General features: G+C 40.7%; 1 protein-coding gene across 1 annotated transcript; it reads left to right on the forward strand.

Moving 5' to 3' along the window:
• Positions 1 to 552: 552 nt before the first annotated feature.
• LOC129869603 (regulator of G-protein signaling 5-like) lies at positions 553 to 12016 on the forward strand. Its single transcript, XM_055944150.1, has 5 exons — positions 553 to 684; positions 3163 to 3276; positions 4595 to 4656; positions 9670 to 9836; positions 9947 to 12016. The coding sequence occupies exons 1-5, from the start codon at positions 641 to 643 to the stop codon at positions 10106 to 10108; spliced, it is 549 nt and encodes a 182-aa protein (XP_055800125.1). The 5' UTR covers positions 553 to 640; the 3' UTR covers positions 10109 to 12016.
• The last annotated feature ends 5454 nt before the right edge of the window (positions 12017 to 17470 follow it).

Raw genomic sequence — 17470 nt, forward strand, 5'->3', positions numbered from 1 at the left:
GGTTTATAAATGTGGGAGTAATTATTAATAAATGGTGAACACAATTTAGAAATGCCTTTGTTTATTAAGGACCCTTCAAATAAAGTTTTACTAAAGTAATCTTGATTTGCGTGTTAATAAAAGGAATACTTCGGGATTTTGGCAATGAGTCAGATGAACTCGTGGATGTACTTTTCATGTCGCTGTGTCCAGTATGAAGGAAGTTAGAGATAATTTCTCGAGCCAATTCTAATAGAGTTAGCACAATGAATGGAAGTCTATGGGTATCTACTAGCATGGATTTATCTAATAAATTCCCTTACAAATTTCTCTTTCACCACCTGATCAGTGGTTGAGTTCAGTGCAACTTTTTTTCTTTGTAAATGTAAGCATCTGATCCCAGATCTGTGGTTAGGGATTAACCTCTACTTCCAGCCATACCAGTTCTAGCAGACCACTTCTCATGCAGTCGACCCTGACTCCTCTGCCTGCAGTCGTAGACATCCGTTTCATTGGCTAATGCTCTTGTCCCAAAGCCAATAGGCTCTCTGTATATAAACTCCCCAAGAGTGCTGAAGGACAAAGTCAAAAAGAAAAGGGACTCCGAATCTTACGGTGGTGGACTCACTCAACAAAACATCAAAAAGGAAAACTTTATAAAATGTGTAAAGGATTAGCTGCGTTGCCCCAAACATGTCGGATAAGGTGAGATACCAAAAGCAGTATGCTCTTCTGTTTCTCTGAAAGGGTAATTTCTCCTATTTTTGCCTGAAATAAGCCCAGAGAAATTACATTCAAAACATTTCTGAGTTGATTTCTTAGTCAGAAAATGTTTGATCTATATTCAAAATCTGATTTCTGTATTTATAGTTTTTTTTTCATTTTGTAAAAATACTGAGATGTTTTTAGTATGGTTTAAATTATTGAAAGATTCTGTATGGTAATCTAGATAGTTGTGAATATCGTTTGCTCTTCATTTTAAGACAAGTGGAACGTTTAAAGTTTATTTAAATACTTGATCAAACATTTTCAACTGTCCAAAAAGTTACACGTTTCCAGTTGCAGAGATAAAGGTATTGTTTCATGATCTTAATACCTAGCATTTTGCTGACTGTATTCCCATTTGCAGCACCAACTCAGCTGCAGGTCAATTGCATCCACATGCAAGACAGGAACATTTAGCCAAGCTGAAAAGCATAACAGAGGTTCACTATCTGCTCTTTGTCATCCTCTGGTCATGAATTTATAAAACAGTATAAGCAGCCAAAAGGGAAAGCGGAATCAGTATGATATACTGCACAGCCCTGTTCCTGTTAAATGGGTTGATTAATATAGTATTCATGCATATGATGTTTACTTCTATATTGAGTTATGGATTTCCTAAATCAGACTATTATCTGGAGAAGTATTTTTATGAAATAGTAGGAAGTTCATAAATAACTTATGGCGATAATGCAGGGCTGTTTTTCAAACAGGCATTCCCTGAAAGCTGCTCATCAGTCAAACAATTAGAACAGTTACCAGTTGATCAAAAACCCTAAATTTAAGATACAGTATATTATCCTTTTCATGGGGGATGTCTTTTTTAATTACACATCGTTACTTGGAGATGTCCTAAAAGAAAGTTGCCTAGACCAATGCTACTAACACGTCTAAAAATCGTAACAAATTATTTTCTTCTTCATGTGGGCTATCCTGATTTAAAATGTCAATGCCCTGAACTCCCGGGCAATCTCTTAATTACAGCTCTGGTTAGAATGAATATTCTGTAGAAACCCATGGAAATGTGTGGTCAGTCGTAGTTAGGGTTGAAAATTCCTGGAACTTTCAATAAATTCCTGGGTTTTCCAGAAATTGCGGTTGAAAGATCCCGGAGATAGGAGGGAATAAGCAGGATATCTGGAATCCTCCAACCAGGATTTCTGGAAAACCAGGAAATTGATTTAAAGTCCCTGGAATTTTGCAACCCTACCTGGAATCTATACTCTTAGAAAAATGGTGCTATCTAGAACCTAAAAGGGTTCTTTGGCAGTCCTCATAGGAGAGCCCTTTGAAGAACCCTTTTTGGTTCCAGGTAGAACCCTTTCACCAGAGGGTTCTACGTGGAACCCAAAAGAGTTCTCCTTGGAACCAAAAAGGGTTCTATCTGGAACTAAAAAGGGTTCATCCTATGGGGACAGCCAAAGAACCCTTTTGGAACCCTTTTTTCTAAGAGTGTAGATGTAGCTGGGTGTCATCCCCGGTCAGGAACAACAAGGTCTGTCTTGCTAACAAGAGGCTGCACGTGTGTCTGCATGTGTGGCTGTGGTTTTAGTTGAGCCCATCTATTGATCGCTGACTACATGGATCGATGAAAGTAACAAAGAGGAATCAACTGCGTGAGGCTCATCCACGTCATGAATTATTGATCAGACTTTGTTTTGTTTAGTTGTCTCTGCTGTTTTTCTAACCTGAGTAATGGGAGCAGTAGATAATGATAAAGGTGGGTATTCTATTCAAAGTATTTTTGGTTTACTCACTCAAATGTTCTCTTTGTAAAAAAATGTATTTTGATTATTGCCTTTTTGCAAATAGCAAGTAAAATTGTTAGTGTGTTATTGTGTCCAAAAAATATTGTGGACACTCTCTTTAAGTTTGAGATGGCTTAGAAGTGGGTATTTTGATTATTATGATTAATAGTTAACAGAATAAACTGATTGAAGATTCAAATGAAAGTCATATTATAAAAATGACATAACCTTTTAGCCCTTTTACATGTAATGATTACATTATAGTGTAATCTAACTCCTGACACTGTGCCATTGAAAACAAAGGCGTCATCACAGGACCTCTACTAATGGGTCTGATTCATCTGAGGATGTGTTTGTATAATCCTGGGTCTGAAAGGGTAAATTTAAGATCCAAATAAATTAATGTGTAGGCCTAGTTAATGATTAGTCCCTCCTTTTTGAGGCTGGGTACGTATTTTGCACTGTTGCTGATTGCTGTTCAACTTGTATTATATTGAACTTGATTGACTAGTTATAGCTATCTATGTCTCACTTGTTTTTTCTGAATACAATCTGCATTAGCCAAAGTCATTACTAGTGTTGTTATACTGATCTAACTCATGAATGTGTGCCATTTAAAACATTACAGCAACCTCCTAAATGGCCTTATTTCCTCATGACTTTCCTTTCTTAGGGCTAAAGAGATTAAGTCTAAGTTGGGGGTTCTCCTCCAGAAGCCTGAGAATGGCATTGACCTGATAATCCCATACCCAGAGAAACCAGAGAAGAAGCCAGAGAAGCTTCAGAAGTGAGTAGCACAGACAGTCCTCGCACACACAAAGATTAACAGGAACGCATTCTCTCTCGCGTGAGTGCGTGAACACACCTTATTGCTACATGGTCTGTCAGTTACATCCCTGACTCAGATTCAGTCAATTTTCAAGTGATAATTTTACTTCAAGTGCTCCTCAAAGGAGTGAAACGTTTAGGCCTTACTCTACTTCAAACAGTGTCAAATAGACAATTGTAAATTGCTTCCACTGCTTGGCTTTCTCCTCCAGATCTGACTTAGAAAGAGAGGGAGAGCTTGTCTCCGTGCCTGTGGAATGTCAGTATGCACGTTAGCCTCATAATTGATAGCCGTGCATGGACAGAGACCATTGCATGTACTGTATCAGATGGAGAGTTCAAAGGTTGAGACATCTCCATCCCAGGCACTGAAACTGACAAGACCAAGATAATGGTTGTTTATCACAAAAATGCATATACTGTACTATATGTGTTCAGTCTCTACAGTTTATCATGCACTACCTTCTACAGGGAAATAATCAGTTGTATGTATGATTACAGAAAGTGAGTGTTGAAGGAAGAGGAGAAAGAGAATGCAGGAGAGAGAGAATGAGGGGGAGAGAACATCCTGTGAAGTGTCACAGTAATGTTTACATATTAAATCATCTCCGAAATTGACCCTAAATGCATTGCATACTGCGGCTTTGTCTTTCACTTAATTGTGTATCCTCTTACATAATGGATGTTTGCAAGCTATTTCCCCCACTAGCTCAGTAGAACAGCCATCAATAAAGATGAGATGCTGAAGGGCTCTCTCTCTCACGTGTGTGTGTGTGTGTGTGTGTGTGTGTGTGTGTGTGTGTGTGTGTGTGTGTGTGTGTGTGTGTGTGTGTGTGTGTGTGTGTGTGTGTGTGTGTGTGTGTGTGTGTGTGTGTGTGTGTGTGTGTGTGTGTGTGTGTGTGTGTGTGTGTGTGTGTGTGTGTTAGGGGGAGGGCAATCGAGAACCTCAATGACCTTACAGGGAGCAGTATGAAGAGGCTGTGAGTGACAAATTTCTGACCCTGGGTATAAAACACTCCGGGTGGGATTCTCTGAATCCAGCTGTTAACATGGCCTTCTGATAATGGGCTGACTTGGTGAAGATGAATAGGCAGGAAATATATTCCAACCTAAGGCTAGTATTGTTTTGGCCTTCCAGAAGATAAGTTCTTCTCCTTCTTTGGTTAGTAAGGACAGACCGTGCTCATTTGCTTGTCTCATGTTAAATCAAGTTTACGGTGATTGACTAGAATATGTGGGTGTTGTATTGTGTAATATTGTGTTTGTGTGTTGTACAGGCCCATTCCTGAGGAGGCTTCTCAGTGGCGTGAGTCCCTGGACCATGTGCTGACCAACAGCTGTGAGTATGCCCAGATCTACAGGCATGTGCACGCAAGCACACCCACCCACACACAAACACACACACACACACAACAAATAAGTCCTTACGAAAAGCCATGAGGTCTTGTGTAAAACTATATGTTTCTTCACCCCATCATATGAAACTTTACGAGTCATGCCAAATACAGAGCAGACAGACTAGTATAGGATTACAGTAACTCTGATGGTATTGATTACAGTAACTCTGATGGTATTCACTCTCGTTATCCAGATCCAGAGAAGTAACATTTCATAATCCATCTGTGGGCATAACATCTATATTGTGTAATAAATGAAACCTGTGTCTAAAATGAAACTGCTGGAAAATATGCCTTCCTCAAAGGCCTGGTCTAAATGTTCCAGTGTGGTGCATTCCTCCAGGCTGTGTGTGTGTGTGTGTGTGCGTGTGCGTGCGTGCTTATGCCAGGAATCTCTCCTTACTCATAACATACAGTGCATTCTGTAAGTATTGTGACCCATTGACTTTTTCCACATTTCGTTACGTTACAGACTTATTTTAAAATTGATTAAGAAAAAATATTCTCATCAATCTACACACAATACCCCATAATGGCATTGCAAAAACAGGTTTTTAGAATTTTTGGAAAATGTATAAAAAAATAGACCCTTTACTCAGTACTTTTTTGAAGCACCTTTGGCAGCAATTACAGCCTTGGGTCGTCTTGGTTATAACGCTACAAGCAGTGTTTGGGGAGTTTCTCCCATTCTTCTCTGCAGATCCTCTCAAGCCTTGTCAGGTTGGATGGGAAGTGTCGCTGTACAGCTAATTTCAGGTCTCGATTGGGTTCAAATCCGGCATCTGGCTGGGCCACTCAAGGACATTCAGGTCACTCCTGCGTTGTCCTGGCAGTGTCCTTAGGTTTAGTTGTCCTGTTGTAAGGTGAACCTTCACCCCAGTCTGAGCTCCTGTTTTCATCAAGGATCTCTCTGTACTTCCATCTTTCCCTCGATCCTGAAAAGTCTCCCAGTCCCTGCCACTCAAAAAGTATCTCCACAGCATGATGTTGCCACCACCATGCTTCACCATAGGGATGGTGCCAGGTATCCTCCAGAAGTGATGCTTGGCATTCAGGCCAAATAATTCAATATTGGTTTCATCAGACCAGACAATCTTTTTTGACATGGTCTGAGAGTCCTTTAGGTGCCCTTTGGCAAACTCCAAGAGGGATGTCATGTGCCTTTTACTGAGGAGTGGCTTCCGTTTGGCCACTCTACTATAAAGGCCTGATTGGTGGAGTGCTGCAGAGATGGTTGACCTTCTGGAAGTTTCTCCCATCTCCACAGAGGACCTCTGGAGCTCTGTCAGAGTGACCATCGGGTTCTAAGTCACCTCCCTGACCAAGGCCCTTCTCCCCGATTGCTCAGTTTGGCCGGGCGGCCAGCTCTAGGAAGAGGCTTGGTGGTTCCAAACTTCTTCCATTTACAAATTTACGGAGGCCACTGTGCCTTGACACAATCCAGGCTCGGAGCTCTACGGTCACTTCCTTCGACCTCATGGCTTGGTTTTTGCTCTGACATGCACTGTCAACTGTGGGACCTTATATAGACCGGTGTGTGCCTTTCCAAATTATGTCCAATCAAGTGCATTTACCACAGGTGGACTCCATTCAAGTTGTAGAAACATCTCAAGGATGATCAATGGAAACAGGATGCACCTGAGCTCAATTTTGAGTCTCATAGCAAAGGATCTGAATGCTTATGTATATAAGATATATATATACTGTATATATATATATTTTTTACATTAAATTTGTAAAACTTTCTAAAAACCTGTTTTCACTTTGTCATTATGGGGTATTGTGTGTAGATTGATGAGGAAAAACATTTATTTAATCAATTTTAGAGTAAGGCTGTAATGTAACAAAATGTGGAAAAAGTCAAAGGGTCTGAATACTTTCCGAATGCACTGTACATTTGTAAATTATATTAATCTGGGATCAGATATGTACAGTGCTTACGAACATAAGTACATGATTTAGTGGGTTGTAATGGTACCACATGCTTTGATCTTAGTGTATGGTAGTAGCACACACACACACACACACACACACACACACACACACACACACACACACACACACACACACACACACACACACACACACACACACACACACACACACACACACACACACACACAACCATCAGATTAACCCAGTGGTGCAAATCCTCTGAGCAGCCCCATCAGTTTCCTCTCCAGCAAAACCCATAGCTTGTAGAGTAGCTATTTTATTTATTTATTTTATTTATTTATTTATTTTACCGTTATTTTACCAGGTAAGTTGACTGAGAACACGTTCTCATTTGCAGCAACGACCTGGGGAGTAGTTACAGGGGAGAGGAGGGGGATGAATAAGCCAATTGTAAACTGGGGATTATTAGGTGACCATGATGGTTTTGAGGGCCAGATTGGGAATTTAGCCAGGACACCGGGGTTAACACCCCTACTCTTACGATAAGTGCCATGGGATCTTTAATGACCTCAGAGAGTCAGGACACCCGTTTAACGTCCCATCCGAAAGCTATGAAGCTATGAGAGGTTAGGGCTGTTATTGTAACATCCCCAGATAGAGCTCAGCTCAAAATTAAAGTGATTAATTACCCGGAACTGGAAACTGCTGTGCTCTGATTATCTAATGAAGAACTTTTGACATTAACATTACAGTTAATATCGATTCCCCCTGAGTTTCCCTCATTGGGTTTAAATAGGTGTTGTTCTATATTTATTCTCAACCAATTTACTCTAAAGTGTTACGTTCCACCAAGACAAACTCAAAATGTCACTCACAACAAAGGGACCTAAAAAAATAAATTATTGACAAAGAGAAAGGGATTCAAAAGGGGTTCTGAAAGGCACCCATGTGGGTGCCCCCTGAAAGTTGGCAAAGCCACTAGTAAGGGGTTCTGAAAGACACCCACCATGGATGCCCACTTGGATTGCCTCCAGAAAGACCAACTGAAAGAAAAACCCACAACAACTTAGGACAGAGAGTGAAAACAATATGGAGCAAAACAAACATGGGAAACACCAAAACTCTGGCTTCTTTCAAACTTAAATAAGGTGCGCTCGAAATCGCATCACAGCTGACATAAAGTGCAGCTCTCCCCAACATCTCTCATGCTCAACTGGAGCACTCGGCCAGCCACCCCTAAATAGCACCTGGGCCAACACAGGTGAAACACCTTCCTACTAACGAGATGGCAACCAGCACAGGTATAACACATACTGACTGGCGAGGTGACACCAAGTCCAACCTCAAAATATAAATGGAAAAACCAAATCCTGTAATTAAAGCAATATTGTAAAATAGGGAACTTTTAGTCGTAGGGGCAGAAATCTTGCAGGAGGCAGGCAAGTTCTGTTGCAGAAGCTATGCTTTTACGTTCAGGTGATGATTGTGGTCTAGACCCACAATCTGAAATATTTACAAAATAATACAATTTACATTTACTGAAATGAAATGAAAATAAATGCCTTGCAGGCAAGCTGTCTATTCCCTAAAGACTCAGGTTGGGGTATACCAGGCTTACATAAGCCTCCCCTTACAACTACCAAGATCACTCTGCCAAAGAAGCCAAAACCAGGAATTTAAATTCTCTCTGCCCCTCCCTGGGACATACCACTTTCGAAATGACAATTAAGCCACATACTGTAACTGGTGTTAAATGCAAAAGGCATAGGCCTAGTTCAAAATCCTTAATCACATATTAGTGTTAAGCAAACAATCATAATCAGAACTCGTTCATAAAAATGTATTTCACACTCATTCATAATATTGGCGTCCTGCTGGAAGGCCATGAAGGCACCCGCGCACACACATAACTTTTACAAAACAGGTACTCTGGCAAAAGGCAACTAACAACAGGAATGCTGGGAGGCTGTGAAATATCTAGGTAGCTAGCTACCTCCTCATTTGACTCAAGACTAAGCTACTACCTTTCATTCAGGCAACCTAGCTAGCTAGCAACACTTCAAACTCTAGCCCTCTAGGGATATCAGAAAATTTTAGCTAGCTGGTTAGCTTAGTTATCTAACTAGCTAGAGTTAGAGAAAAACGTAACAACCAAGTCATGTGAAATGTGTCAAATAATTGATTTCCTCACATCCGCTAGCTAAATTGCTTTCTCAAACAGGTTTCCACTTATTGTTTCCTCAGTTTCCCCGTTGCACCTCTGGCGCCAAAATCGAAATGAACATTGGAACTTTGAACCAACACCTGAGTGTTCCTTCGTTTGCTAAATTGCATGAATTTTAGTTTGTGACATTGGAGGGTGTGGTTAACAAAACAAATAATTTCCTAATGTTTGTTTTGCAGTTTGAGTTGAAAAAAATTATTTGTTTGTTCTCCAAAACTTCTCTTGAAAATGTTTATGGCCGCCATGCACTTCCTGTACGTTTTAATTTAGACATGAAGTGCTTCCTGTGTGGCAATGATACATGCACAGTTTCTTCTCACATTCAATGTGGGAATTCTGCCTGGGACCCACAAGCAACAAATAACCTTTATTTTAAAGTGTACACTAAAGAACATTTGACACAGATGAGGAGCTCCAAGAACTAAAGATCAAACAATCACATTTGATGGAAATAAATAAAGTGAAGTGGCTGGATCAGGATGCTGATTATTTATTTATATATAGTCAGGCCCAGTATAATGTTCTCAATTCAGCAGACACTTTTATACAAAATGACTCACAAGCAACACATATTGAGGATTAGCGGGCCATGTAAGAATCCAACCCAAACTCTGCTGTTGTGAACACTGTGCTACTGTACCAACCACATAAGCTATCGGAGCTAGTCCTATCACATCATCTAACAGTTTAAAACAGAGGCACAGTGGCAGTTTGTCTCTGGAATTCAGGTCTCATGGGAGATGTTAGAGGATTGGTGCAATGCTCTCTGTGTGGCAGGAAAATATGGGACTACTTGTTCTCTCTCTGTTTCTCCATCTTTCTCTTCATCTCCAAGGTGGCCTGGCCATGTTTCGTAGCTTCCTGCGCTCTGAATTCAGTGAGGAGAACATTGAGTTCTGGGTGGCCTGCGAGGACTTCAAGAAGACCAAGTCTCCCATGAAGATGGCTGTGAAGGCCAGGAAGATCTATGAGGACTTCATCCAGACCGAGGGACCCAGAGAGGTGACAGAAAATGTGGCCATCAAATCTGTGGTTGTATTTGTTGTGGAAGCCCAGACTTACCTTTGCCTGCCTTTCTGTGTCTCTTTCTCGCTCTCTCTTCCTCCCTCCAGGTGAACATTGATCATTACACCAAGGATGTGACCCTGAGGAACCTGGTTGATCTTTCCCCTGTGACCTTTGACCTTGCCCAAAAGAGAATTTATGCTCTGATGGAGAAGGACTCCTTTGGCCGCTTCCTGAGATCTGAGCAGTACCAGGAGCTGGTCAAATAAGGAGATGATTGCAGAATAAGGGTCAATTCCAAACCAATTGGATGTCATTTGAAGTGGATGGAATTAAGCCTTTTTTAAATAATTTGATGCAATTGACACAAGCGAGACTGCAGGTTTGATAACTAAGGGCCATCATAAAGATTGATCTCATTCTAGACCAACTTAAATCTATATTTCAAATTACTTCTATATTTGTCTTATCTACCTGCAGCCAATCAAAATGTCACATGTCAATTCAAAAAGTAAAGAGTGTGGAACATACATTATGACAGTATTTGTTAAATGAGAGACAAACAAACCACCAATCAATTAAACAGTGATTTAAACAAATACATTGGAACATCACAATCTCTTGGGAAGATTTACCAAAGGTCATATATATTGCAGACAAAATCTCTCGCAATCATTTTGTCCCATAGTCTAAATAAAAAGGAAGATCCTAGACAGACAGATAGACACACCATATTTGTACATCATAGCTTTCCCAGAAAAAAACTGAAGTGGCTTTCAGAGTTTCTGGAGAGAACAATCTGACCTCTGCCTTGAGACTCTTAGTGACACATCCAGTACCCATCAAGTGTTCTAAATGGGGGAGAACGGGTGACGGACTTGGCCACACTAGCGTTCACACAGCCAAGTGATAAACAGTTTAAAAACAACAGACATAGAGACCAAGTGTCTTGAGGAGCTGTGAGTTGGCTCCAACGTGCTCTCAGGCTATCCTTGGGATCAGTGGTAGGCAGTTTGTTCAGTGGTTCACGGGCCACTGCATTGTAAGTTGCTAAAATGGGAAAACCAGGTAGAGGTGGATCTCAGAAAAGAAAAGAACTCAGTATTTTCTCCAGATAATTATTTTTTACCCATTTGAACTAAGTAGGCATAAATTAATTCCATTTTAGGTCATTTCAGCCATTCATTTCACCTACAGATGGTCATGAAGCAAAGGAGATGAGGAAAGGACACACGCAATACAACAACATTTTAACGTTTAGGGACTTTACTAACCTAACCAAAGAGAAAGATATGCACTCCATTATTGACTAACTAATATTATCCGGTATTTCAATACAGCTTTCAGCATTTCTGTTTGTCACTAACCATTCACTATAATAACTAGCCTTCACACCTTTTATAGTCAGAGAAGTATATGGTTTTGAGGGTGGAGGTCTTTGGTTATGCAAAGGGTCTCTCAGTCCCATGTAGCAGTTTCTATAATGCTCTTCTATGTTTTTATGTATTTAAGAAGTGCAGCTGTCATAGCCATATCATTGAAGTACTATTACACAAATACGCAATACCTTAATAAGTCCTTATTGTTGCCCAATACAGCATAATTTGACTTTCTGCAACACTGCAGGTCAGGAGTTGACAATTGTGGTCATTTTAATTAACTGATTTTCCCATTTATTTTCACTTGAAGCTAAAGTGCCAAAATGTTAGATCACATACTTTGTAATCACTTGACATCATATAGTAATTTAAAGTTTAGTAACAATACCAACACAAAAAATGTGTTTCTAAAGTGACATTGATAAGGGTATCCAGTAGCATATATTGGCCAATCTACTGCTATTGCCCAAGATGTCATGCCTTTAGTGAAAACACTGGATGAAAACATCAGTAAGGACTTATGTGGTGCTAAGTTAATATCTGACTCATACAGTCTGTGCATGTATTATTTGTAGTCACCCACATAAAAGGCATCAATACATTAAATTCCTGAAAATGTATTTATTTTTCTTTGTAAATACAGTATCTACCAGTATTTAGTAGTATTTGTGTTGATTAAGTTATTCATGACTACCCCACTGGAATGAATGGGAGTTGTGACCAAGAGAGCACTGGGGTTCAGGGGTATCTAGGAGAGAACTGTCTTTTCATTGTCATAAAAGAGAAAACATCTGACTATCTATTGTCACTCTGTTTTTATTATCCAATATCGGAGGATTTTTTTCCCTTTTTGTGATCACAAGTTTATCATTAACTGAAAACATCTCTCGACATAGTACCCAAGAGAAGGCATACTCAAGGATTACACAAGCATATTTGTATCTTATAAACACCAAGTGTTTCATTATAAGTAATTATGTATCTTTGTGTGATGACATAAGGGATATTTTTTACACAGATACATACATATACAAAAGGAATAAAAAAAACAAATAACCATTTAAAACCTTGAGCATGATAAAGCTCATTGAAAATAACACCCACTAGGAAATTTTCCAACAACAAAACACGCAGCTTTTTGAGGCTGAGTTAGCTAACGTTTTTACTCTTGACTTGTCTTTTTCCCAGACGGCGAGTGAGGGTGTTTTTCTTCTTCAGAACAAAGTGCGTCAGTCGGATCCCGGAGGAGTGCATCGTTCGCCGGCGAGCGAATGAAAATGTCAGAGTAGCGAGGGGAAACAGAAAGGAAGCAGATGCACTCTGGGAGATACAGCCAACACAAACAGTGTCAAGTCCTAACATGTACACACTCCTTATTACGGTCACAGTTCCTAGAATCACAGAAGGGTTGTGATGACTGCTTGGGGGCATCGGTGAACCTGATAAACATCTCATTTGGTTTCTCTCTTCTCTTTTACATGTATTCACTTCTCACACAGTAGCGTGTCATATGTGTTGACATCTACCCAAAGCTGTGTCATTGGAAAAGATCAAGAATATCAGTCAGACATCTTAGTAGATCTTTATAATATACCTTTCATGAGAAAACCAACCCATTGTTTATAAGGAGTGTAAATACTATTAAAAGCCAGACCAGACAACATTACTTTATAATGTTAAGAAATAGCTGACATCTCTTTATACTGGCTGGCCAAGCAACACCACTACCATTCCATGAACCATGCAGGCCACTAGTCCTATGTCCAAATATATACCCAGAGAGTACACACAATGCTAGCCCGGAGATGACAACCCACACACTGTAGATGGGCAGATAGCACCTCAATGCTTCTTATATTGTTATACCATGCAACATGAAGAGATTGCGGATTACAAAGAGGGCTAGGATTACCGAAACATCAAGCCTGCTCTTATAAATTATGTGTTTACAAACATAAGAAAAAGAGTTTCACCTTCTCTCCTCATTTGAACTTTTCAACTGCTCCTAGTCTGTTATTCTCTAGAATCAAAAGCTGTCTCATCCTACAGCATACAGTTTCTTCACTGTATGCTGTAGGATGAGACAGCTTTTGATTCTAGAGAACAGCTTCTCAGCTGAATTTACTCATCTGTCAAGGAACATCGCCATTAAGACTTGGGAAGAAAACTAAACTGTGCTTCCTAGGGTCTCTAAGTTTAGATCCCACTGATGGATGGTGACCATAAACCTCCATATAATGTTAACACTTTATTTGGATAGTCCATCTGTCGATACTCTATAGACTATCTACAGACTATCAGTAACATTTCAACTAACTTTCTACTAACCCTAGCCCTAAACTTAACCCTAACCGTAACCTTAGCAAGCAGTTGCTTATCAACAGATAGTTGGTTGATAGTATGACCATCTGTAAAGCATCTACAGATGAACTATTCAAATAAAGTGTGACCAATATGATTGATGTTTACAATAGCTTTCGGATAGCATTGTGAGTTTCTTACTCACTTGGCTCCACTTTAAAGACTGGAATGTTCTGTCCATTTCATTGACATGGTCTGTAACATATGCAGGCACACACACAGACACACTGAGGTCATTCATACCCGATAACTCTGTGGCAATAACTCCAGAACTTTCTCATGAATGCTCTGAAAATAGTTATTGGTTTAAACACTGATGGTAAAAAAGAAAAAAATTATAGACTGAACAAACCGCACACTTGAACTTCATTCTTATTCATTCAGATCCATAATTGCAAATGCCACGGGTGAAGGAGCCGAGGGGGGCGGGGGGACATGTCCCTGCCCCAATTTTAGAAGCAGGTAAAATTGTCCCCCCCACCCCAAATATTTTTAAATATACATTTTAAAAAGCAGTCGGGTCTAAACTTACTGTTGTGCATTAGAAAAGTCGAAAATATAAGGTGCAATTTTAAATGTTGGTTGAATGGACCGGAAAAGACTGGAATGTTCTGTCACTTTCACTGACATACTCTCCTAGAGCAAGGCTCCAGAGCTGCAGGCCCCCAGAACTCCAGAGATGCAGAGCTGCAGCCTGGAGGACTCAGTGTGATGACATTACTAACACCAGGCCCTCTCTGTTACTCTGTAAAGACCAGACATGCTTGGCTTCTGTCCTGCCTGCAGCTAGAGACACAGAGAGGAGAGGAAACAGAGGGAGAGAAAACAGAGAGAGAGAGAGAGAGAGAACAGAGAGAGAGGAAGAGAGAACCAAGGGAGAGAAAGAGAAAGAGAGAATAGAGGGAGAGAGAGATAGAGAGAGAGAAAATGGGGGAAAAGTCTGCTGTAATGATATGCTGCGGTTGGGAAGGATAATGTAGTTTTGTTAACAAATTGGCAGCCAATTGTAACTTATTTAGAAAGTCATTACTTTATTACATTGCTCAATATTTTCTTAACATTTGTCATAATTAGTTAAAGCAATGAAATTGTATCCACTCTTGTCCGACTTCAGCTGCATATTTTCCACATTTTCTTGAAATCTGAAATGTTGTGAAGCCACGCCCATTTTCGGAAGAATTGTATTATGGGCCCTAAATGCACGGAAATAGTGTACACTGCTTGTATACTTCGTATTTTGGCGATTTTGGTATGACATACGGGAACTTTTGGCATACTAACTATATCCATACTATGACCAATAGCATACTACATACTAAATTTACATCACAAATAGTACGGTTAGTGCAGTTAGTATGAGTATTCAAACACAGCTCACATGGCTTTCTCAGATATCTCAATTCTTATTAGCCAATACCCATCACGTGATCAGGTCCTTCTCACAGGCATTTCAGCTAAGAAGTAGGCTACAAGTAAATGATGACAGACACATCGTGGACGCAACTGCACATGTCCCTTTTATCGAATTCCGAGGCGCATATTGAAGAATTTAGAACTGTCCACATTAAGCCTACTTTTTATCAGCCAACAGTATGTGTAGGCCTAACAAAGAGCAAAAGCACTAACCTATGTCAATCTACTATCCCCCATAAATAAATGTTCCAAATATACTCTGGGACAGTTGTGGGATGCGATAGATCCCAAATAAATACAACCACTCACATAAAAAAGGCATGCGTTGTTTCTTGCCTTACTGCACAAGCTTGGCATCATTCACAAGTGATAATACATTATTCACAAGTGATAACTAACATTGTCACCCATCAGAATATTCTTAACTTAATATTGTCTTCAAAAAATATATATGTTACCTCTTTTTCTCCGCAATTGGTAGTTACAGTCTTGTCCCATCACTGCAACTCCCGTACGGACTCGGGAGAGGCAAAAGTCGAGAGCCATGAGTCCTCCCAAACACGACCCAGCCAAGCCAGACTGCTTCTTGACACTGCTCACTTAACCGGAAGCCAGCCGCACCATTGTGTCGGAGGAAACGTCGTTCAACTGGCGACCGTGTCAGCGAGCTTGCGCTCGACCCGCCACAGGAGTCGCTAGAGCGCGATGGGACAAGGACATCCCAGCAAGCCAAACCCTCCCCTAACCCGGACGATGCTAGACCAATTGTGCACCGCCTCAAGGGTCTCCAGGTCGCGGCCGGCTGCAACACAGCCCGGGATCGAACCCGGATCTGTTTTGATGCCTCTAGCACTGTTATGCAGTGCCTTAGACCGCTGCATCAGTCTGGAGGCCCAATTTCATGTTGTCTTTACAGATGCTAAATAATATACGTGTGAAATTAGTTTTGATTTAGAATGGACAATTATAAAGCACCCGTCTCAGAATAGGGGCATGGTTAAAAATACAGCACGTCATCTATGTACTTACAGTGCATTCGAAAAGTATTCAGACCCCATGACCTTTTCCACATTTTGTTACGTTAAAGCCTTATTCTAAACAAAAATGGGTTTTTTAAGTCCCACATCAATCTACATACAATACCCCATAATGACGAAGCGAAATATTCAGATCATTTGCTATGAGACTCAAAATTGAGCTCAGATGTATCTTGTTTCCATTGATCATCCTTGAGATGTTTCTTGATCAGAGCCCACCTGTGGTAAATTAAATTGATCGGTCATGATTTGGAAAGGCACACCCCTGTCTATAATAGGTCCCACAGTTGACAGTGCATGTCAGAGCAAAAATCAAGCCATGAGGTCGAAAGAATTGTCTGAAGAGCTCCGAGACAGGATTGTGTCGAGGCACAGATCTGGGAAAGGGTAACAAAAAATGTCTGCAGCATTGAAGGTCCCCAAGAACACAGTGGCCTCCATCATTCTTAAATGGAAGAAGTTTTGAACCACCAAGACTCTTCCTAGAGCTGGCCGTCCGGCCAAACTGAGCAGTTAAGGGAGAAAGGCCTTGGTCAGGAAGGTGACTTAGAACCCGATGGTCACGCTGAAAAAGCTCCAGAGTTCCTTTGTGAAGATGGGAGAAACTTCCAGAAAGACAAGCATCTCTGCAGCACTCCACCAATCAGGCCTTTATGGTAGAGTGGCCAAACGGAAGCCATTCCTCAGTAAAAGGCACGTGACAACCCGCTTGGAGTTTGCCAAAAGGCATCTAATGGACTCTCAAACCATGAGAAACTAGATTCACTGGTCTGATGAAACCAAGATTGAACTCTTTGGCCTGAATGCCAAGCATCACGTTTGGAGGAAACCTGGCACCATCCCTACGGTGAAGCATGGTGGTGGCAGCATCATGCTGTGGGGATGTTTATCAATGGCAAGGACTTGGAAACTAGTCAGGATCGAGGGAAAGATGAACGGGGCAAAGTATAGAGAGATCCTTTAATAAAAACCTGCACCAGAGAGCTCAGGACCTCAGACTGGCGCGAAGGTTCACCTTCAAATAGGACAACGACCTTAAGCACACAACCAAAACAATCCAGGAATGGCTCCGAGACAAGTCTCTGAATGTCCTTGAGTGGCCCAGTCAGAGCCTGGACTTGACCTCGATCAAAAATCTCTGGAGATGCCTGAAAATAGCTGTGCAGCGATACTCCCCATCCAACCTGACAGAGCTTGAGAGGATCTGCAGAGAATAATGGGAGAAGCTCTCCAAATACAGGTGTGCCAAAATAATTTTGTGAGTATAACAGAACTGATTTGAAACCCGAGGAAAATCCATCAGGAAAATTAGTTTTTGAGGTCACAGGCCATTTCAATGCTAGTCTATTGGAAAAACAAATAGATAGGACCCAGATTGCAGTTCCTATGGCTGCCACTAGATGTCAACAGTTTTTAGAAAGGGTTTCAGGCTTGTTTTTTG

Source organism: Salvelinus fontinalis, chromosome 14 (genome assembly GCF_029448725.1).
Source record: "Salvelinus fontinalis isolate EN_2023a chromosome 14, ASM2944872v1, whole genome shotgun sequence".
Lineage (NCBI taxonomy): Eukaryota > Metazoa > Chordata > Actinopteri > Salmoniformes > Salmonidae > Salvelinus > Salvelinus fontinalis.

Excerpts from the sequence above, each read along its gene's own strand:
- LOC129869603 (XM_055944150.1), top strand. The coding sequence starts at position 641 with ATGTGTAAAGGATTAGCTGCGTTGCCCCAAACATGTCGGATAAG. Across the intron at positions 685-3,162 it reads CCCCAAACATGTCGGATAAG|GGCTAAAGAGATTAAGTCTA; the intron begins GTGAGATACCAA and ends TTCCTTTCTTAG. Across the intron at positions 4,657-9,669 it reads CCATGTGCTGACCAACAGCT|GTGGCCTGGCCATGTTTCGT; the intron begins GTGAGTATGCCC and ends TTCATCTCCAAG.